This window comes from Corvus hawaiiensis, chromosome 2, assembly GCF_020740725.1.
Source record: "Corvus hawaiiensis isolate bCorHaw1 chromosome 2, bCorHaw1.pri.cur, whole genome shotgun sequence".
Taxonomy (NCBI): Eukaryota; Metazoa; Chordata; class Aves; order Passeriformes; family Corvidae; genus Corvus; species Corvus hawaiiensis.
The window spans coordinates 48,267,716-48,291,596 of NC_063214.1; the positions used below are offsets into that span (position 1 = coordinate 48,267,716).

General features: G+C 36.7%; 1 protein-coding gene across 4 annotated transcripts in view; it reads left to right on the forward strand.

Moving 5' to 3' along the window:
- IFT88 (intraflagellar transport 88) overlaps window positions 1-23,881 on the forward strand; it is a 45,645-nt gene that overhangs the window by 17,923 nt on the left and 3,841 nt on the right. For 3 of the 4 annotated variants that reach the window (XM_048294816.1, XM_048294819.1, XM_048294818.1), the window contains 9 exons: window positions 492-578; window positions 1,216-1,402; window positions 1,992-2,100; window positions 3,568-3,718; window positions 4,874-4,989; window positions 7,856-7,908; window positions 9,670-9,735; window positions 11,446-11,552; window positions 17,228-17,282. In XM_048294816.1, coding sequence (XP_048150773.1) covers window positions 492-578; window positions 1,216-1,402; window positions 1,992-2,100; window positions 3,568-3,718; window positions 4,874-4,989; window positions 7,856-7,908; window positions 9,670-9,735; window positions 11,446-11,552; window positions 17,228-17,282 — 931 coding nt within the window. Of the gene's footprint in view, window positions 1-491; window positions 579-1,215; window positions 1,403-1,991; window positions 2,101-3,567; window positions 3,719-4,873; window positions 4,990-7,855; window positions 7,909-9,647; window positions 9,736-11,445; window positions 11,553-17,227; window positions 17,283-23,881 lie in introns of those variants that run through there. The other variant, XM_048294820.1, reaches the window with a different exon arrangement.

A 23,881-nucleotide genomic window follows, 5' to 3' on the forward strand; every position in this document is an offset into this window, starting at 1 on the left:
AGGCATTGAAATCCAGTCCTACACTATGGTGTGTATTTTTTTATATAGTGTGTTCTTTTTTGACTTTTTAATATGAGGTTTTATGTTAATTCATTTGTGGTCTCTTAAAGAACTAGAAAAATAAGTATGAGAATTTTAATTAGTTGACTAGATTAAAAGCCAATCATCTAACATTGTGTTTTGTACGTATAGAATTGTCAGATACCTGTAGTTCACAGTAGCCTTATCTAATATAAATTTTGGATAGGTAATAAATAGCCAATATTATTGAAATTTTGTGATGAAAATTAATATTGCATGTAATACAGATACAGTTTTGTGTGTACATGCTCACAAGTGTGTGTTACAAGCTCTGGTTATTACCATGTGTGCGAGTATATGAGTTGATAATTTCAGCTGTTTGTTACTGCGACGTTTATCAATGCTTTCTGAAAGGATTTTGGAATAAGCTTGCTTCAGTGTGAAGTAAGTTGTTTCCATATTACTTCTAGGCGCTGGAGACTTTGAAAATGTTTGAAAAAAAAGATAGCAGAGTAAAGAGTGCAGCTGCAACAAACCTTTCATTCCTTTATTATTTGGTAAGTGTTTGCTTCAACAAAACTAGTTAAGAACTGCAGTTTATGTAGCAACCTGTGTATTTTTGTACCAATTTTTGTGTCTGCCTAAATAATCTCTGTAAACAAGAAGAAGCTGCACCTTAGAGTAGTTATTCTGGAACACCAGTGGGAGTTTGGATTGGGTCCTTTTTTATCCTGTTGGTGGGAAGCAGAGTGAGATTGGGCTCTGGGCTCCAGGCCACAGAAGCATGCCTGCAGTTGGGTTTGTGCAGAAGCTCAGTGGCTGGATTTAGAACACTGGCCCTGGGGACCCTGACTGCACTTCAGGAACACGTGAAGTGCGTAGCTTAGGCAGGTGTGTTTTTGTATGAAGTTTGTAGGGTATGGATTTGGGTTGGGGTTTTTTTTGTAATAAATGCTACTTTATTACAACAAAGCAAGCTTGCAGACTGAATGGGGCAGAGTGGCAAGATGTGTCTCAAGTATTATCTGAAGCTTGAAAGAGATGATATACCTTATGCAAATATATAAGAAATGTTTTAGGACTGAATAATGGGGGTTTTTTCATCCTCGGTCTTCTGAAATTCCTGTAAGAAGGCACAGCTGCAAGAATATTGACTGACAAATGACTAATACAATGTTTGTTTTGTTCATGCAGGGGAATGAATTGGAACAAGCAACTAACTATGCAGATTTAGCTGTAAATTCTGATAGGTACAATCCAGCAGCTCTAACTAACAAAGGAAATACTGTTTTTGCAAATGGAGACTGTGAAAAAGCAGCTGAATTTTATAAGGAAGCTCTCAGGAATGATTCCTTATGCACTGAAGCGCTTTATAATCTTGGTAAGTCACAGGTGCTTTTGTGATTTAGCTTTTGACTGAAGGTAACACTCGTGTTTCTGAGAATCTGTCTTTGAAAGTTTTGTTACAGAAATATGTGTGAATTATTATTACTTTATTGATGAATTTATGTTACAACAAGTTATTAACTGGTATTACCTGTCTGTTCTGGAAGAAAAAATTCCCAGTGTTAACAACATCAACTAGTAATTGCAGATGAATAAGTTACTGTGAAGATTAAGAAATTCATACTACCTACTAAAAGGATACCAGTTTCAGCATTATTAAACCATCGGAGTCATTCTCCTCTAAAAGCCTTGCCTTTCTCTCATTGTTCAAAAAGTGAGATTACGTAAGTTCTTGGTCTTTGACTGGGTTCATGTTCCTTGTGTTTATCAGTTTGGTAGTTTATCATGCTGGCTGGTAAGAATTCTGTGCATGGCTCTCACGAATAGAGTCCTTTAAAGTCAAGGCAGTTAATGCTGCCTCCAAATATTGTGTTCCTATTTTGCTTTTCTTGCTTATTCTTTCAGTTAATATGCTGAAGCACTCTGTTTCTCATTATATTAATACTGTAACCTTTATTTTTTAGGTTTAGCATACAAGAAGTTAAACAGGATAGATGAAGCTTTGGATTGTTTTCTGAAACTCCATGCAATCCTTCCAAATAGTGCCCAAGTCCTTTACCAGCTAGCAAGCATGTATCTTTTTCTGGATTATGATAAGGAGTGGTGGTTTTAGTAAACCCATTTAATCTGAAATACGTGTTTCAATCATGTCAGGGTGATTTAGAAATTTACTACGATGTCCGTTATAGTAAGAATGATTTATTATCTGATGTTTGTGAGAATGAGACCAGAACTTAACCCTTCTTGAATATTTCCAGTGAAGCAAGTGAGGAACATTAAGACTGTTCACATTGCAGGGATTAGATTTACACTCAGTATGAAATTGTGTCATGGAATATTTAAAATGCTGCTGGTTTTATTATTACTAAAATATAATTGAAAGTAATTGTGGCAGACGTAAGCACAATTAAGTAAAATATTTAAGAAAAAATTTTGTAGCTAATAAATGGGAAGTTCTGTTCTGAAAGCTGTTTTCAGATTAGTTAGTGTATGTGTAAGAAAATAATTGTCTCCCAGCTCTGCAAAAGCTCGAGAGATTAAAAAGCTGAGGGAAGGGATCAGCTTTGCACATCACCAGTGATATTCTAAACTATGAATTTCTTTAACAATGCTCCTGAGGATGTCCAAACTGTAATAAAATCCTCCCCAAGGCAGAACAGATTCCAGTTGATGTACTACACTTTTAAGAATAGTGTAGGTAATAAACATATTTTTTAGTCAGTAAAATAAGTAACCTCCAAAAATACAAAAGGACTCTGATCTTTGTTCCATGTATAGCCCCTTTACAACAGCATAGATGGCCCAACAACTGTGAGTGTCCATCTGGGAAAGAGCTTCTCTGCTCCACTGCTATGTTAAACTGCTTTCCACCAATTCTCAGAAGCTGCTGCTGTGACAGGTAGGATGCAGCAGAAACTGAAAAAACAGGTTGGGCAGTAGCTCCAGCTGACACTGCTGCAGAGCTCTGAGCCATTGTGCGTTGAGGAGGGAAGAGCCCACTGCAGGGTGAGCTACAGCTAAAGCTGCCTCTGTTCTCTGGACCGGGATTGTCTAGGCTGTGCTTCTTAGACATGCAGTAGAAAACCCCCTGCTGGCAAAAGTCTGTTCTTGGGAATGGCAGTTTTACCTAATCACTTTAGAACAAAATGCTGTTAGTACAAAATCTAGGCAAGTTGTAAAGGCTGCAAATAGATGGCCTGGTTCTCACACTTCATTCTTTTAAATGAGGAAGTCAAAGATTAGTGTCAGAGAGCGAGAGAGAGAGAGGACAACTGAGCCCAAAGTTTTGTTGAGCCCGGCATAGTTGTAAGGTGAAAGAGCAGCCAAAGTCTCTGAATACTTTTCTTTTTCTGGCATAACAAAAATACCTTCTGATACAAATGAAATTATGAAAACAGTGTGGAAAAAAAAAGTCATTGCATCTGCCCACTACAGTGACTGGTTTAGTGTTCAGCATATGGATTGCATTAGGCAAAGTAGTAGGGATTCTGAGTAAATCAAACTACCATCAGTATCAGTCCTTGACTGAAGAAAACTCAGATACCAGATCATGGAAGATCCCAATCAAGCCATAGAGTGGCTCCTGCAGTTGATCAGTGTAGTACCAACTGATCCACATGTACTTTCAAAGCTAGGGAATTTATATGATACTGAAGGTGATAAATCCCAAGCTTTTCATTATTACTGTGAGGTACTTGCTCTTATATTCATTTCTCAATGCACTTTGTCATAAGTAAAGAAAATTTTGCCATAGGTTACTATATCAAATTAACAATTGATGAATTTAAACTTTTAAAAATGTCATTCCAAAAGAAGTAAAAAAGGAGATATTGTGGAAGAGTTAATAAAATCTGATTTTTGTAGTCAAATCCTAAGGAAACACATAGCCCATGTTTCCATGTGGATGTTGGCCTCAAACTTTCTTTTATTTTAATATAGTCATCGTTTACATTGACCTGTGATAATTTTAATTTAAAATATAGCCTGGGACAGAATAAAAGTGGGGAATAAATGTAATTTTAGAGGTATGTAATGTGACGGAGTTGATTGGAAGCCGTGTCTGTATAATAGGTATGGAGATGCATATCTAATGTGTTTTGTTTATGTTTGGAAGGTTATATATATATGTATTTTAACATTATAGCTATGCATTATGTATGCAGTTACCTAGATAGGCAGCTTCTTTCATTTCAAACCAGCTGTACTACTGTCCATAGCTTGTAGAGATTCTTCTGTGTTAGAAATGAGAGTAAGACAGGAAGTGGCTGGTGCAGTCTGAGAGTTCTCTCTATGCAAAGTGAGGCTGACCAAGGGCTGTGTTGCAATCTGAATTACCAGCTGAGTTGTGCTTGATGATAATTTTGCTGCCTATTTCAGTGGGAATTTCTAAAAAGCTGAAAATGCTATTCCTGTAGTTACTTGTAGAAAAGAATGCTTTCAGGTGAGTTTTCCAGCAGACTGATGTGAACATGGAATTGTACACTCACTAGTTAGCATTGTTTAACGTTTTAGGTAAGCTATTCATGTATAGACGTGATTTAAGTAAATGTTTTTGCTGTTGCAAGCTATTTAAAATATTTCAAATAAGGCTAGATGGAAAATGTGACAGACTCATCGTGGGTAACTTCTAAAAAGCATTCTGCAATTAGAAAGCTTGGCATACTTTTTTTTTTTTTTTTACTCCCCCACCAGGATCACTTAGTGTAGCACACTACTTCCATTCATTTATATTACATGTTTTGGGCATCTGGAGAATTAAACACTTAAGTAAGATATTCCAGAAGCAACATAAAGATGTTGTTTATCACTGAAATTGTGCATTTTTTCACCTTTCCTATTTTGTCAGTCATACCGGTATTTCCCTTCAAACATTGAGGTCATTGAATGGCTTGGAGCGTATTACATTGACACCCAGTTCTGTGAAAAAGCCATTGAGTACTTTGAAAGAGCAGCACTTATCCTGTAAGTAGTTATTATTTTATGCCTACTCACATTTCTCATTAGACATCCATAAGTATACCTAGAGACAAATCAGTTGGATAACTTTAATACCATAAACAAACAACAGGGTTAAGAATATTTGTGATATAATTTAATTTTCTCAACTTTCTGTTCATTTACAGAGTGCTTTTGCTCTTAACTGTGCATTTTCAGTGTTAAGTAAGATCCTGCACTGGGCCCACGGTAGTGTTAGGTATTAGAACCTATACTTCTCTATTATCTGCCATTAAACACAGCTGTGAAGTGGGGAACAGTTCTCTAAAGCCACCAAGACCTCTTTCTCTATGGCTTTATGTGAAATATTTCCTTTCTATTGTTTTATTATGTGGTGAGGATTTGGTGGTTTAGATAAGTGTGTGTTTCAGCTGATCTTGCTGCGTTTCCTCTTTTCACATAACTTCTACTTCCATCAAATAAAGCATAGAAGTAACCAAAAATGTGCAGTGCTGTACTACAGTGGTCAGTGAAAATAAATAGACAGGCTAAACTGATCCTGATAAAGATGTTTGAAATATCCTGAGTTCAGTTCAATAACTTAATTGCTGAAACTCTTCTTTAGCAGAATATGATGCACTTAAGAAAACATATAGGCCATATACTTAATTTTAGTTCAGAAAAGGACCTTACTAGAGAATGGTTAATAAATAAAAATTGGGTCAAATTTAAATTTGTAATCCAGAGTTCAAAGGTAATTCTAAAAATACAGGCATACGATCTTTTTATGTGGAAACAAATATTTGCCTATAGGTTCATGAAGAATTTTGTCTTAGTAGACCAACTAAAATTCACTCACAACAAGTGGGAATTTCTTTATTTTGTGTTTTAGGAAACCTATGAAAAATTAGACTAGGCAAAACTCTGTTATTGCTTGTCTTGTCATGATCTAAAATGTGACATTCTTTTTGTTCTGTGAATCTGAATGACATGTATGTACAAGACAGCATGTGAACAAAAAATTTGTACAGTATAATTCAAGGAAAAATACTACCAATAGATTGTAAAAAGTTCAGTAAAAAATTCTAATTCTGGCTTTGAGACGCTTGGGTTAGAATAGACATTAATTACAGATGAGAAAATCTAAGGCTTAATTAAGGATTAAAAATGAAAAAAAAAGATAAAAATAGACTTCACCCAAATGGTGGTATATTTATAAAGAAATAGAGAAGTAGATTAGACAAAAATACACAGGAGAGAGTTGACAGAAATCACAGTTCACAAGTTTGCCAGTATTCTTTTCCCTGCAAATACTGGCCGCCATAAGAAATCACATTTTAGTCAAGCTATGAGATCGCATGTGCTGGCATTCATGGCCTTCTTAGAAAATTTGGAAAGAAACAGCTGAGACTAAAAAGAATTCTTTCATAATCTTGTTTTGGCAAAGATTTAAATATTTTGTGCTTCATGTCGCGCTCACTCCATGCACGAAGTATGTGGATTGTAAAGTACTTATGAAGAATTGGCATATTAAATTCTTCAATATTACTTGTAATTGTAATCTGTCTGTAATACAGAAAAATTATTTCTCTGTGGGAGGATATTTTTAATAGTTGATAACAAAGCATTAAGTGTTTGGCTGTTTATTTGGTATTAAAAATAGAGACTAGATATGGTAATTGGTAAATACGAATGTAAATTTAAATTGCTACTAACTTCAATCAAAGTTGCATTTTAAAATTACATCTTTATTTTAACTATGAACAGCATTTTTTAGTTTAACATTTTTTGTTTAGTGCATTCAGTGTCTAAATCGCAATAACTACTTTTTAAGATAACATGTTAGACAATGAATTGGGAAACATTTTTTCACTATTTTATTTTTACTAGAATGCTCAAATCTATCATGAATTAAAGGAGTTAGTGCAGTTAGTACTTGCTGCTGGCAATTTATTCTCTCTAGAATTTTCATACTGAACTGCGTAATAAATTCTATTACAGCGTATGCTTGGCTGCCTTTGTTTGCAGGAGGCACATTCAGCTGAAAATGAAAAGGTGCAACATCTGTATTTCATGAACTTGCTTGGCAACTACCAGGCAAACAGATTGCTTAGAGTTTAAAATGGCCTGTGCTGTGATTAGAGAGAAAAACTGAAGAGGATAAGAACAAAACTATTCTGAAAATATTACTATACAGTACCTTTTGGATATGCTACTATTCAATTGTAAGCCACATGTGGAAAGTGCTTTGGCTGTCAGAGAGGATCCTTACACTGTTAACATGAAAATTTCCTAATTTTCATATTATCTTGGTAAAAATGAGGAAAGAGTCCAACAGTTTTATTGTACATGCTCAAGGATCTCAGTATTTTGTCTGACCATACTGTCACCATTATGTGGTAAAAAGAGAAGGACAGGGAGCAGCTGGGGTACAGAGGTGATAGCAAAGAGGAGAAGCCAGAGTTCAAAGCTGTAAGTGGGCACGGACCGTGCTTTCTGGCAGGAATCCCTTGGGTTTGTGTGGAACCCTAGTGGTGGGACCTCCTCAGAGTACAATTTAGCATTTTGTTCCTCCCCCATTGCATGGTTCTGTATCTCTGACAAAGATGGTTCACATGTCAGGTCTACTAATTGTGTCTGGGCACAGAATCAGGAGCCCGAGAAAAACTCTAACATGGGACTGAAAATGAGTGACATCAAGTCCTGGAAACAGGTGCATGATCCAGTGGTAAATTATGTGTGAGCTGAGCAGGCTGTATTCTTTCTAGGAAGGCAACATGCTAGGTGAAAAATTTATTAGTAGTTAAATAGTAGGTCTTTACCAGTGCTATGCAGATTATTTTGCTCATTCGTTGTTTGGCAGCATGCATGACTTTCTTTTATTTATATGCAGGCCAACACAAGTGAAGTGGCAGCTGATGGTTGCCAGTTGCTACAGGAGAAGCGGTGAGTTCTGTGACTTCTTTGTAATTGCTGTCAGGTTTGTAACATTTTTTTGTAATTCACTGGGGTTGTTCAGCCTGGAGAATAATGAGAGCAGTTTATAGGAAAGATGGAGACAGACTGGGGTCTGCAGTTCCAGGTCACGGAGAAATGGTTTTAAACTGAAACAGGGTAGATTTACACTGGGCATAAGGGAGAAATTCTTTATTGTGAGCATGGTGAGACACTGGAACAGGTTGCCCAGAGTAGTTGTGGATGCCCCATCCCTGGAGGTGTTCAAGGCCAGGTTGGATGGGACTTGGAACAGCCTGGTCTAGTGGAAGATGTCCCTGCCCATGGCAGGGGTGTTGGAACTTGGTCTTCAAAAGTCCCTTCCAACTCAAATCATTCCATGATTCTGTGATTTGTTTTGTTTTGATTGATGTTTTGATTTTTTTCTTTTGATCTTTTCTGACTGATGTGACTATTGGTTCTAAAGTTTGTGTGAACATTCAGTTACATGTTAGTTTGCTACAAATTTTCTCTGTATATAAAACATGAATTTCTTTTTAAGTCCAGCAAGTGTCCCTGCACTGACTTATGCATGAAATATTCCTTATGCTGTTCAATAAAATAAATAGTACAGCATAAATGATCTGATAGAAGGGCTTTGAAATGTAATTATACTACCAACTAATCTAACATAAATAATTAGTTTTTCAAGTTGCTTAAGTCCCTTTCTTTGTCAACAGCAGGTATAATTCTTTGATATTGAAGTAGTATTTGTGTTACACAAACATAAGAGAGTCTTAATGTGCTGTATTTTCTTACTGGGAATATAATACACTGATAAGCAAAATTAAGAGATTAATCTTGGTTTTTTTCACCACCTAAAATACATTCAAAATACTTGATGCTGTAAATGATACTCTTCTTTCTTGCTGTTCCATTTTGTCACTCTTCTTTATGCTTCTTTAGAACTTTGCAGTGCAGTCTGTCAAAACAAATAAGTGCATTTTCTCACTCAGCTCAGTTATTTAATACAACAGTGAGAAAAGGAACAGGACCTAGGGGAGTCAGTGAATTAAGAACAATCAACACCACCCAAAACCAGACGCATAAACTGTTTTCCCATCAAAGAAACACAGTGGGTTTGACTGTATTTTAGATTGTTTATAATTTATTGGTAAAATTCCCAGTTTATCATGTTCACATGTCTCAACAAACTTTTTTGTCAAGTATTTTATGGATATGATGTTTTAAATTCATGGGTCAATCAGCCCTTTCAATCAGTCTGAGTCAAAATTGAGGGCAAAAGTCTTCAGGAATAATTGCTTCACTACCAGATCCAGGATGGGAGAGCCACACAGTTTGTATTTTGATGGGAGGAAGGACATGCTGAGCTCAGCTTTTAGATATTTCTGTTTGACCAATCCACACATTTGCAGTCTCTGATAAGTCCTGTTAGGCTGATACAGCACCTCTAGTAGTTGTGTTGTAGAACAATGCTGTCATAGAGGAAGGTCAAAAAAAAGCAAAAATCAGGAAACTCCTCCTCATTGATTCTGTTATTTACAGAGTGATTTGGACTGTTTCAGATGCTCTTAATTTTTACTATCATTTAATAAAGAATGTTCAGTTTGGTCTTACCAAATTTGGACCTACAATATTAAATCATTTACTCTAACTAAAAAGATGAATTGATGTCAAAGTTGTCCAATATCTCATCAAATATTCTTTTTTATGTTTGAATGTGTGGATAGGAGATGTTTGTTTTGTTTGCAGGTAACTACCAGAAAGCTCTGGAGAAATACAAAGTCATTCACAGAAAATTCCCAGAGAATGTTGAATGTAAGTTGTTTCATTCAGCGGTGTAACTATCAAAGGAAACTTTGTTACATTGAATAGGTGTGTTAGTAATCATATGATGTATTTTTCGTATGAAAATACTTCCATTAACTAACATTTTTATTCATGCTAATACTGCATGTTTTCTATGACAGCACTGAAGGGTGATTTAAGAAATATGAGGTTACTGCTGAAGAAGAGTGATTAAAATAAACTAACTGAGTTGCATTGGTGGATGAGTTCTTTCTTGTACATATGTCCTAAATGTTATAACTATGTTACTTATTTAATCTTATGAAAAAATACAACTATTTGTACTTGTAGTTCCTGCTAGTTGAAACTCCTGCTGTAAATTTCTAGATACGAGAACATCTTATTGCTGAGTTTTACCTAAGTCAGGGTTTCCAAAAAAATGTAGAGGGTGAGATTTTGTTGCTGAGTTTTTAACTATAGTTGGTCAAACAGTCTCTGGAAAATCCATAAAGGATTTCAAACTAAAGTGCGGGAAACATAACTTTGAAGAGTAGGACATTTTGCAAAATCAGTCACACCTGTATTCTAAATAAAAAAGCCCTGTAGAAAATAAGGGTTGTCAGTGGTTGTCTAAACATTCTCTTCCATCCCACACTGTGCCTCACAAATTCCAAAACACAAGGTTGTCGCCAACAAGTCTGTGCTTTCGGATGCAATGTGGGAAGAACATTCATTGTATTTTATTTTAAAATCATATCGTTCTCCTTTAACAAATGTATTGCTTTTTTAAAGAGGAATCACACAGCTCTCTTGTACAAGTGAAGTTCATTGCTATTACTCCTCAAAGTTATAAACAAAATATCATGTTCATGTTGGTCACACATATTTCAGAGGGGCATTTAGTAAACCTTTTAGAATGCAAATATGTTTCTGAATGTAGTTTCTACAAATTTCACAAATAGAGGCAGGAGTTAGGCAAGACAATTTAACTGGTTTAAGTTTTCTACTCCTGAAACAATGGTTCTTCCCTCATCCCTCCCTGACCATTGGCTTCCTAAACCAGCAGAGAACTAACTTAGCACAAAATGAATAACGTTTGTGAAAGCAGTCCGGAGAGAATGGATCATGTCCTGCTTGTTTCTGCTTCCATTCTTTGAAAGGAATGTTGACAAACACACAGGAATACCAACAATGTTTTCAGAGTTTGGTAGAGTGTCTCGGGAGAATGTTTTTAGGGGTTCTTTTGGTTCAATCATACAGTTACAGTTGATTTTCATGTCAGCTTTGTTGGGGTTTTTTAATTCTATAAATATTACTCTTTAAAAAATCAGCCACAGCCAGAGCAAAAAAACCCCATTTTGATTCACTTGGCATTTGCAAAATTGTTTTCAACCAAATTCTCTTGATACCAGCTCCTCAGAAATATCTTAGTATCATTTCTATGCTTTCCAGCTTCCAAAATATTTTGCGAATGCCAAGACTTCTGGGCCAAATGACTTAGTATGCCTTGTGCCTTCCACATATACCAATGGTATTTGTACTGTTCATGGATACAGACACAGAGAAAATGTTGAATTACTTGCAAAATATCAAAACTCGTGTAGTGGTGCTGGACTGGAGTTGCCTTGTTTGCAGTTATTTGCACTGTTTGGCATTCTGCATGTCCAGTTCTGTCAGGGTGCGCTTGTAGTTTGATCTCCTTGTAAGTCTTTTTTTAACAATGCTTTGCTTTCCAATTAGGCCTCCGATTTTTAGTTCGTCTCTGCACAGACATGGGGCTGAAAGAAGTCCAGGAATATATAACAAAGCTTAAGAAAGCAGAAAAATTAAAAGAAATAAGAGAGCAGGTAAGTTTGTTTCTCTGTATATTATGCAGAATTGCTACAGGCATAGATGAAGCTAAAATAGTGTTTATGATACTTCAAGATACAATGTGTTGTAAACTTCCTGGTTTACAGAGGCCTGTGTTTTGGGGTTCTGGGGGGTTTAGTTTTAAGTTACAGATCAGTCTTACATCTGTCTGAATAGTTTCTGAGCACCAGATTTTCTGTGATTTTTAAATACTAGTGAAAGACAGACTATGTGGACATGGTGGGAATGCCGGAGCCACTCGCATAATTCAATGTCTTTGGAATGTCGTCTTTCCTACTTTCTTGCCAGATTTTATTTAATACTTTAGTGTATTTATGAGCCAAGTAATAATGCAACTATAGGGAGAGATGGGAAGCCTGAGAATTTGTCCATGTAGAAGAACTCCTTTTTTGTTACACACTGAACTGCAGCATTGACATATTATATAGGTAGAAGTAAACTATTCATGTGACTGCCAATTTTTAAACTGGAAAAAAATTCCATGGAAAAGTAACAGGCTGTGAAAGGTATGAGATCATAACTTGTGTCTGTTCAGAAGAGTGAGCTCATGTTTGTGTGTGTGTGTGTGCACTCGTGCATTGTTTTCTTGCTATTCTGCTGATAAAGTGAGATTTTAAAATTAAAAACAGCTGCTTGTTTGAAAAAGCATTATCCATCCTGTTGAGCTGAAAAGTATTCAAGCTTGTTTTGTCTATCCAGAGAATTGCCTCAAAGCTACATAGTCACATTAGGATACATTAAGTCTTAACTAATTTACTCTGCTCTTAGTAACACTTATTGGTCCCTTTTGATGCCAGATGATGTGTACATGCATCCTTAGCTACTTATGCTTAAGTTCCAGGGAGTTTGAGTATGCACATGAACACTAGGACATTTTAAAAATGAAGCTCACAAGGGGAAACACTGACTGAAGGATTCCAACTTCACGCTACAACCACACTTTGAGGGGCTAGCTGAAGTGTACTGATTGGGTTTTTCAGTAAATGTAAAATTTAAAGCGCTTGGGAAAATGGACGAAAGAAAGCAGTCCACAGCTGTAGTGGGATTAATATTCCTCCATGTCTCCCCATAATTGTATCAGTAAGCAAAACAGATGACCAGGTATAATGTTCCTATTCTGCAGAATTCATAATTAAGAGATTCACTGAAATGTGTTAAAGAGGCTTTGCTTGGCTTCTAATCAGTTCAATGTCAGTGATAATACATAGTCCACTGCAGTAACTTTCAGTACCTCAGTGCTTTACGTGAGAAAGCTCACCAACAAAACCAGTTAAAATGGAATTATTTTTAGCTAGTAAGAGAGAGAGAGGTCCCTGGAGATGGAAAGGCTATTTCCTTGTATGTAATGCTGGCCTTTTTTTTTTTGCACTGAAGGTGTTAAGTGTAGATGGGCAAATGTCAAGGATTTTAAAGAAAATAGCTTTTTTTCTTCAAGAAAGTTGATATTGGAATACAATTTTTAAAAAATTGTCATATCTCTTTCTGTTTATTACATATGGGAAGTGGGAGCTTTTCCAAACAGATTTCTGTACTTCCTGGTGAGGAAAAAGCTACTGATAGAGTATTTAAATTTAAATCATGTAAGTAACTTCAGATTTTAGTGACAGAGAATTTAGTAACAGGTTTTATTCATTCTGACTTCATTGCATTAAGGGAATTCATTAAGTCGTACCTGAATGACAGAAGTGTCAGTGGGATCCAACACAAACTCGTGGTAGCCCAAATTATTGCATAGTTGGTTTAGACTGCTAGACTTCAATAGTGATCATAATTCAGCCATGACGTAGAAAGCTCGCTCTGTGTCTTGCATTTCAGTATTCCTGTTTAAGAGCCTCTCAACTCTATCCTGTCACAACACTGACCTTGCAAAGTAGGAACACAGAATGGTTTAGGTTGGAAGGAACATTTAAAGGTCACGTAGTTTCAGCCCTCCTGCTGTGGGCAGGGTCACCTGCCACTATCACATTGCTCAAAGCCCCATCGAACCTGACTTTGAACCTTTCCAGGAATGGGCATCCACAGCTTCACTAGGTAACCTGTTCCAGTGTCCCACCATCCTTGTCATATTTTTTCTCCTTCTCTACCCCTTTTCAGTTTAAAGTTTCAGTTTTCATTATTCCTTGTCATGTCACCACAGGCCTTAGTAAAAAGTGTGTCCCCATATTTCTTGTAAGACCCCTTTAAGTACTGAAAGGCCACAACAATATTTGCCCAGATTCTTCTCCTCTCCAGGCTGAACAACTTCAATTCTCTCAGCCTGTCTTCACTGGAGAAGTGCTTCAGATCTCTTTTCATCTTCATGGCCCTCCTCTGGGTCCTCTCCAACATGTCCATGTCCTTACATTGGATGCCCCAAACTGGACACACAATTCCAGGTAGAGTCTCAGGAGAAGAGAGTAGAGGGGTCTTAGAACAGATCTGTCTAGACCACATAAGGTGTCTGTGAGGGCACTTTTAATTAGTTAAAGCTTTACAGTAGATCTGCTTAAATATTTCCTCTAGTGTGTTACCCAGAAAAGAAAAAAAAGTTTTTAATTCAGCCTTTTGAATAAGCCTGATTGTACTGTAATTTAAACTAAAGCAATTTTCATTTAAGCAGATAAAAATGAAATGCAGTAGGTTTAAAAAACCCAAACAAACCCCAGACAAACACTCCTCTTGCCTTTGTGCCCCCTCAAAATCGTCAACAATAAAATAAAACAGGTTTCTTGTCCGTTCTGTTAACTTCATTCCTGCAGACAGACCAGTGTTTCCAGCCTGACTAAGCTCTGAATAGCAGCAAAACTCTGCCCCTGTGGTTCCTAGTATGCTCTCTTCAAATGAAGTCTGATGGGTTGCTTTCTACTCCTTCCTGCATCTCCTTGTCTTGGTGGGACATGCTCCCATCTCCTTCTTCTGGCTTTCTCCTCCGCCACACACTGAAAACTTTTCAACTTCCTCCCAAAGGAAAGGAGCAACTTCTGCTCCCAAGGAACCCACTGACACAGTTTTCTTTAAAATGAGCACTGTTGTAGTTGGTAAAGGAGCAAAGACTCTAAGAAAAGATGTTATGGGGGATGCTGCGATTTAGTATGCAGCTGCCCTGCATTAGTAGTGGAGTATCTTTCTGTGACAACCTCTACATCAGTGCTGTCTTGCAAATAATAGCCCTGCAGTTCCTTTTTTTGCTATTGATGTTACATCTGGGTTCCCATCCTCTGGTTTTGTGTTTGGGAAGGGTTTTTTTGTTTTGTTCTTGGTTGGGGACGTGTGTGTGTGTGGTTTCTTAGTCTTCTCTCTACCATCTGGCTTTGGAAATTACTAGGGGTTTTTTTTTCCTAAGAAGTTCCTTCTGTCATCCATGACCATACAGTCATAAACTATACTTTCAAGTTCTAAAATTACCAAATTTTAATATTTCACCACCTAAGTTTCCAACAGGAATACTGGTTTCAGTTAGCAGTACCAGATACAGTTCAATTCCTGCTCCCAATTTTAGACTAACCCTTGACTTCTCAATTGCACCCAGTGAAGACAAAATAGGTAAAATGCTAGTGTAGTATACCTGCGTTTCACAGTCTGCACGCAGACTTTGTCTTCCTGTAGAAATTTATCAAAATTTTCTATTTTGGCATTGTTTTTTCAGAATAAGTATATCCACATGGACTTTATACCAAAATAAATATTCTGGAGTACTTATTTCCCTCAGTTCTCAAATATGGACAAGTTGTTAAATGCTTCCAGCCAAGAATGTAGGAACATCTGTGGAGTTCATTCCCTATAGAAATTTTTCTCCCTACTTCTCACAGCATTCAATTTTTACTGCAACCTTCATATGTTGGAGCGTTTGAGGGGGGAAGGGGGCTGGGGGCTTTGTTTGGTTTTGTTTTTTACTGCATTAGTCTTCCTTTTTCATGTTTCACTCTAAAAAAGACAGGTAATAGTGTAAAAGTTCACAGAGCCTCCTTGGCACTGCTGTGTGCACACATTACTGTTTATTTCTGTTGAGTGAGCTTAATGGCTGAGAACGAGGGGCTGATGGGGTGTGGTGAGAAGCAGTGATGAGAGGTGCAAATGCTGGAGGAGCCTTACTGCCTTTACCTTCAGGCATCCACATCTGGGCTAACCATCCTAAATGTCTTTTGCAGTCATGGGAGAAAAGGCATTTTTAGGGTGGAAACCTATTTTGAATGTCTGCTTTTAGTGTGGGATTACTTACAAACTACTCACTTGGAATTTTACAGGAGTTAATCATATGTTTAAGCTGTAGTTCTTACGTAATATTTTGGGAGGAAAATCGTAGGATGTAAATGCCAAGAGGGCACTGTCACATAGGGACCGCTTCCCTTGGGCAGACAGAAGCTGAGCTTCTGCTGTCAGACTTGCTGTCAGTCATTCAATAGTTGGAGAGTCTGGACAGGCTTCCTGAAGGATTGATATATGCTACTTCACTGGGCTGTGAAAAGGATGTTTAATCCAAAATTCAGAGAACATATTTTAGACTTGAGGATTTCCCAAAATAAATAAAAAAGTGTGAGAAATTCTGGTCCCAGACTGAATTGCTCCAAGACCAGTCCTGGTTTCACACTAGGCTCAATGCTTTCCTGTCTGACTCCTGTGGGTTTTGATTTAAGAGTTCTTCCTTTTTCTGTTGGCATTAATCTTGAAAGTTCTTTCACTTCTTTGGTATCATTCCAACTTTGCCAGACTTCATGATATTTTTCGGGTGAAAAATGAGTGAAGAAGTTACAGTAATTGACCTGAAGAATTGATGTGTGTTTTAATCAGATCCTGAATTCATATTTTGAAATAAGATGCAGAGATACTTTATTAATAGCTGAGTGCTTTAAACATCAAGTTTTTGTACCTACCTGTCAAAAAGTCCCTCGCTGAGGTGTCCCTTCTTATAATTGACAAGATGTATGTATAAGAAATTTGGTGTTTTGCCAGAAGAGCTAAGTCTGCCATGTCATACAAAGGTATTGCTTTGATAAACTGTTGAAGTTTTCAAATAACACTCAAAAAAACACAGCTGGAAGATGTTTATGATACCTTCCCCTGCACAAGAGAGCTGACTTTTTAAACATAGCTTTTAAAGTATTTACCTTCACCTTTATCTTGCATTTAACACTCAACAGCAAATTAAATTTTGCTGTGAAATACAGTTCTGTGCCAAAAACTCAAAATCCAAGATCCATAGGGTGAATAGTTCTTTTTATAGATTCCCCAACTTCTCCCTTTTGAGTCTTTACAATAATAAAATGCTTGTGGGATTTACAAGATGTTAATAGGCAAAGGCTACTTTGAACTCATGCAAGGAGGGCTCTGTTGCCTGTTTTTTCAGCTGTACTTTACAAAAGAACATCTGAACTATTTTTATGCACATTCCTTGTATAAATTTTATCTGAAGAAAAATAATTTATTGAGATATTCTGTTTGAATTTCACAGAACTCTTGTTTCATATAAACATTGGATTTAACCCTGACTTTAAGGACAATTTTGTGTGTGGAAAAACAAGCTTTAGTAGTTACAGTGTAGTAAGTCTAGTTTAACATTCTCCTACTGTTTTATTAATAAGCTGAGTTTAATTTTCAGTAATTATCTCTAATATATATTACTAAATGGGTTTTTTTGTTCTGTTCTTTTCAAACCTTTTCCACTGTTCTGCAGCGCGTTAAATCTGGCAGAGATGGCAGTGCACGTGGCCGCAAAGAAGGAAGTGGTGGTAAGTAGTCAATGCCTCTGCATAAATATCAGTTTTGACAGGATCCTGAAGAAAATAGATTTTCTGAAAGTGTTTGTAAAGGCTCCTGTCATTCTGATAAGCACACAAATATGCACTGAGTAATATGTAAGTACTTCACAAATTTTGTTTCATACTTTTTGATTTTCTCAGTGCTGTATGAAATCGCAAGTGGTACAGTAGCATGGATTTGGTCTAACATTTGTGTTCTATATACAGATCTTAGTGTATACCTAAAGCTAAATTTATGATTGCTTTCAGTACTGTGGACTTGAATGTTTTTATCCCATTAACTTGGTATTTGAACATTTTTAACTTCAGAATATTTACTATAAGGAATCATTTATTATAACAAAACAGAACACACAAGCCATGGAAAATAGGAATTCATTGTTTCTTTATTTAACATGAAGGAAAGGGAATTCTGTGCCTGCCATGTAATCTACTATATTAGGTGCTTGTTACAAGTTCAGCAGATTGTTCTGTGCAGCCAGCTCTCTAATGAGGATAACGTACCCTTAACTATCTTTGAGCTCATCCTTCCCCTTTTCTCTGTATAGCAGAACTGAAGTTCTGGAGTCTTCCCTAGAAGAAAGCTTTCTCTCTGACTACTCAGTCTCTCTGCTTCTACAGATTCACAGTGCTGATTTCCATAAATATAAAACTCTTGCAGTGTAAGTCAGGAAACTGTCCTGTTTCATCTTTCCTGTGCTAGGCAGCCTGCATATTGCAGAACTAATGATTTTTCCCTCCCATTATTAAATCCATGAAATTAGTAATGTAAACCTAACAGTCCCCCACTGCTGGTCTAAGGAAGCTAGCAGATTTCAGGCTACTTCAGCCACCTGGAAAAAAAAAATCCATCTTTTGACCCAAAAAGGAAATGGTTTATTTGTATTCTGCTTTTGGTTTATCTTGGTATCAATGGGTCTCATCAGAAGATATCCCCTATAAATTCTTGCCTCTCTTCCCTTCCTTTTACAGAGAAATATGTTATGATATTTTTTTCTTATTTGGTAATTTTATTTCTCCACCTACGTAGCAGATATTTTCCTACCCTTATCGAATTCTATAGGGTCATGAAAAGTCATGGCAATTGCTAACATAATCTGAAGATGACCTTAGAATGCTGTTACATTTATGAAGACTGCTTTCCTGGATTCTCTAAAGGTTAAGAGTGAGTATTAGGTGCTTGAGGGAGATCTCATTCCTTTTTCAGCTCAGTAGTTTCACTAGAGAAGCTCTTAAATAATCTCTTGATGTGTGGAAGAAACAACCATTCACCTAGGATTAAATTTTACCTGTTCTGGGCCTCAGGCCAAAGTAATTCTTTATTTAAGTAACAGAGAGGGATAGAAATGTTTCTGGGCTCTCCTTTGTTACATAAACCCTACAATCAGGCAGCCAACAAAACAGCAGCGTGAGACAGGATTGGTCCCTGATCTCTGTCATAAAGCAGAGACCACTTTGGTATATAGTAAATAGAAATGAAGAGCAGCATTGGTAACAGGCAAGGGTGTTTACAGATGGGCAAAACTTTGCATCAGGTGGGTAGGCAAATAGCACAGAAGGTCTCTTCCAGCTCTATTTTGTAATTATCCCCACCCTCATTAGTGAAAAAGGGGTATGTTTCAGTAGCAAGTGACTCAGTAATTTAGCAAAAGAAGATATAATAAGGCTCATACTGAAAAGATGCTAAAACAACATTAATCCCCCAAACTACCAGTTTGTCAGTATTTCTTTTAAAGACAGAAGTATCTATGGACAGTTGTCTTCTTTCTTCTTCTTTTTTTTTTTTTTTAATTTTAAAAAAATAAGAAAGAGGATGAGAGGTTAAGCAGGATCAGAATTGACCTAGAATTTACCCTATCAGTAATTCTTAGATTGTTGCTCAAGATACTATGTCAAATGTATGAAAGAGTGGAAAAAACCAGAGTTTGGGAACAAGCGTGTATAAGAGCATGTTTGAGAAGTCTCCATTATACAAGTGCAGTGCCAAAGATCCAGCCTTTCTGGAAATTACTCGGCAAACAAGCAGAGGTACAAAGAAGGTCCTGTAGTGAGCCTAGAGTTAACTTCCTGCTGGGATTCTTAATTAAAAGTTGTGGTGAGCTGTACTACTTAGGAGTATTTTTAGAATGAGTCAAAGGCGCTGGGTACATTTTAACTGGTGATGTTGACTCTGGGGAGACTTATCAGTGAAGGAACCGGACACTCACAGCATCAGATGTTAAGGACTGTGTTTGTCCACATTGTACTGAGGATGGCTAAGAGAAACCTGAACACCCAAACATTTTATTTTGTCCAGTGCTTGGCGTTATTCACCTGGGTTATGAGCTGTAATTTGCAGGTTAATAAATTTCTGTACATGGCCTGTGTGAAGACACATACGAAATATAAACATGGGTTATTTTATTTCATAGTATTAGTATGCTTTTGATAAACTAATGACTTCAAAAGGAGGAAAAATAAAAAAAGAAACATTTGTATACATTTTAAGGTTAGTCTTTTCCAGTGGTGTTGCCAAGACCAAAAGGCATCATTTTCCTACAGTGTATGAAGGATTTGCCATCATTACTAAACCCAGTGAAACATGGAATCCTCCTTAGTTTAGTACTTACTAGGTAAATTAAAGTACTCACTAGCTAACTGAAGTCTGTATGCATTCCAAATATTTTAGGTATGATGTCTGTTTTATTTTTTTTTCTGCTACCAGCTTGCTGTCCCTATGCTTGCTAGTATTCCTAACAGATTTTTCCCCCCAAGTATTTTGTCCCTATATAGCTATTTATATTAAGAGTATTAATAATTCAGGTTTCCTTGTTTTAGGAAATATGATCTGCAATTGCTTTTAAAGAGGAAGCTAAGAAGAAAGAGAACTAAGCCAGCAAGGCTTGTACTTCATAGGGCATCCAGTACTTTGCCAATATAAATTAAAGCAGAAGGTGTATGAGATGCACCAAAGCACAGTTTCAGCAATATGATTGGTGTGTGCATGAATGGTAGACAGAATGGAAACAGAGAGGCCAAGGAAACTGACGTCTATGTCAATGTCAGTTAAAGTCTGCTCTTGTCTTGTGAGAAAAATAAGCATTAAATCTGAAATGCCTACCCAAAATTGAACACATTTGTCACTCACTATAAAAAGTGAAATTTTCTTCTCCCCACAATTATCAGATTTATGGTTTTCAATCTTACTTATGTTGGAAGCAAATTACATTGATACAGTCCTATTAAAATTACTCTTTTTAATTTAAGAAAGGAGAAAGAAAAAACCAAAACCACAACACCACAAAGCCTTGAAGGGAGCTAACAGTGCATTTGAGTTTAGGCAGTTCTCAAAGATTTTCTTTCCAATAATCTTCTCTTGTTTTCATACTCACTTTTCTGTGTTTTGCAGATATATGATTGTAACATCCAGAATTTAGAAGTTGGTGCACTGTGGTTTTTACTACCATAAGAGATTTTTCCTGTTTAATAGCATAATGCCTTTATATAGGTAGATAAGGCAAAGTATGACGTTAAGGATTCCATTCCCATGGCAGTGTTTACTTGGTCTCTGCATTTGCCCAGCTCTCTGAATGGGGAGTTTTGTGCTGGATGAGAGGAGCTGTGCAGTCTCGGACAGGAGCCCAAAGAAGCAGTGTTGAATTCAGAAGATGAAAGGCTGCCTACTTTGCATTCTTCTTGTTACCTAAGCCTGTCAGGATGAATTTGGAAAATAAACCACATGGGAATAATTTAGGTGCCTTTTTCCTTTTTCATTTCACTGGTGACTGTGTCAGTTTGTCCATCCCCAAAAATTTCCCATATTCAAACACCCTTTACCATCCCATAGGGATGTCCTCATATATTATGGAAGTATGTCTTACATGTTAGAGCCATGGGCATGCCAAATAATCCTGACTGTGACAGAGATAAGAGATTTTCTTGTTACCCTGCAGCCAGGACATGACAATAATTTATATTTTCTAGGCTTTGTGTGCCTGTTGATGCCTCATTAATTATAAGTCATTGTGGAATGGTTCCATTGTCTGTGTGTGCAAAATAGGAAAAAAGTTTTCTTAATTAATGGAGAAGGGAAAATCTTTTGAAATGAAGAGAATATCTTAATCTGTTTTCTGCTCTGAACCCACCTAAGGAATTAGCTGAACTGACACACCACAAACAATTTTCATTTAACAGAATTTCAAATCAAAATGAACAGCAGTGAAGTTATAAATTGCATCTACTTCTTACGCTCTTTCACAGTTTTAATATAACATTCTGCCTTCTACACTGAACTTACTCTTCTCTTTGGTCAAACCAATGCCCATTCTGCTCCAAAGATGGTGTCTTCATCCCAAATATGAAAGATACGCAGAGGTGCACTTAAAACACATTCTGGATTTGGTGGAGCATTAGCCAACTGTGCTCTTTGTTACAGAAACATTTGACTGAGGAGGCAGATTACCAAACAATCTTACCCTTCGTTGTCTTTTCTTTATGAGTGAAACGGTACTAAAAATTCTAATTTACGTCCCTTGTGATTCCTGGAGGAATTTCCGATGCAGTAGTCTCATCGATGTAATTGCAACTAGTTAGATTCCTTTAAAAAATACGTACAAATACCATGGATTTTATGTGTTGAAGTACACCCAGCTATCGTGTGACACAGGAAGTACAGAAAGATAAAAAGATTGAGAATCTTGTTTGCTAGAAATCACTACTTAAAATAGGACTATTACCAAATAGGCTAACTTTTGCAGTATGTTGCATTAGTCATTGTTCTGCCATATAAAATCAGCCATTTTTTAAAATTAGGTTTTATATTTTGATTCTTTTTTATTCCTGTCCAAGTTCTATGTGAAGGAATTAGTTCAAATTAGTTTTTGTAAGACACTGAACAAATCTAAATGAATGAAACAATTCTAATAGAATAATTTAAATATCCTAAATATAATACTATGGCCATGACTTTTAAACAGATGAGAGGAAGGAATGCACTGTAAATGATATCAGCATGCAGACTGTATTATTTATGTCTTTCCATGCATAGTCCTTAGTTAAGGCTGTTGAACACAGACTGTGAGGGGAATGTAAAGTCAGCATGATAATCCAACTCTCAAATATAATAATTTTACAGAGTAGATATATTTATAAATTAGATTTTAAAAATATATTGACCAGCTCTTCTTAATCAGTTCTTGTTGCTTTTTCAACTGAAATCTGGAGCCATGTTCCTGCAGTCAGTTCATGTGGATATGTCCCCATTGTCACCCCAAAGTGAGTACAGTGGGGCTGGCCTCCACATGAACTACAGTAATAACTTATTTAATAAAAGCCCAATAAATTAATAAATAAGGAGTGACTATTCGTTGCAGTGAAGCTTTCCTTAGATGCAGAGAGCAATTTAGTTTAGCAGGGGTCTTCCATTATTCAAAAGCTGCCTTGAATCAGGGGCAGGTGTTTGTGTACAGTTTAATACAGAGAGAATTAATTTGCAGTTTCAGAAATATCTACCTGTAGTCCTCTGATTGTAGGTACAATCAGATGTTAATACTCAAAGCTGTGCTCTTAGTAGAGAAAAACTACAAATAAAGCTTTTCATCCAGAGTTTTTATTATTGTCCTTTGTCCCAATGTTAGCTTTGTTTTCTTCTGTGTATTATTTTAGTGAAAGTTAGTTTCATTCCCATAATTCAAAAGGTATATAAATGTATATAAAATCTTTCTCCTAGATGGGGTGAGAGCAGCAGGGAACGGTGAGCAGAAATAGCAAAACTTGCGTCTCAAAAGTATGCTTGTCTGTGATAAAATGCTTTAAAAACAACTCCTTCCCTGAAGTTCTCGTTACTGTAGGATACCAAAATTCTACCACTGTAGAATTCTTTTCACTGTAGGATACCAAAAGGCTTATATTCCTTAACATTGCCAAATTATGTGTGAATGTATACTGAATAAAAACATGCCGATGATTCGTCTGCAAACAGAACTACAAAAAGTAATTTTGAGATGAGATTTAGACTTCTGGCAGATCGTGTTATATGGTCAACAGAATTTTTAATAGCTGCCATATTGGCAGCCAAGTTCTGTATCCCATGGCAGAGTGTCAAGAACAGCTTACCCCAAATGGCTCAACAGCTAGGACATTCTGAAAAGCTGGAAGTGTGGATTTGAACTCCCTCAGGTGAAGGAAGGCATTGAAGCCAGACCTCTCACTTCCTGAGCTGCTGTCTGACAACTCCATGTAATGCAGATGGTGTCGAGCAGCTCTTACTTTCTTCTGGATGCACTTTAAAATAAAAGGTGCTCCTCTTCCACATTTTTAGGTATGCTTAGAGCATACTGCAGTCCATAGAGACTTGATGTGGTTTTGCACATTAGCCTAATTTAAACTGAATGTGAAGAGCTAACCAGAAGAGTTGTTAACCTTCCCTTCACTCTTGCTAGATATAATGGTCATACAGAAGTAAGGTGAGCTGTGTTACTTTGCTGATCTACCTGAGAAAAGGGTTTCATCAGGTTAGTTTTAAATGTACTAGGAACCTGCTCCAGCACAGCCTGCTACAACTGGACAGCATGTGGAGGGGGATACGACAC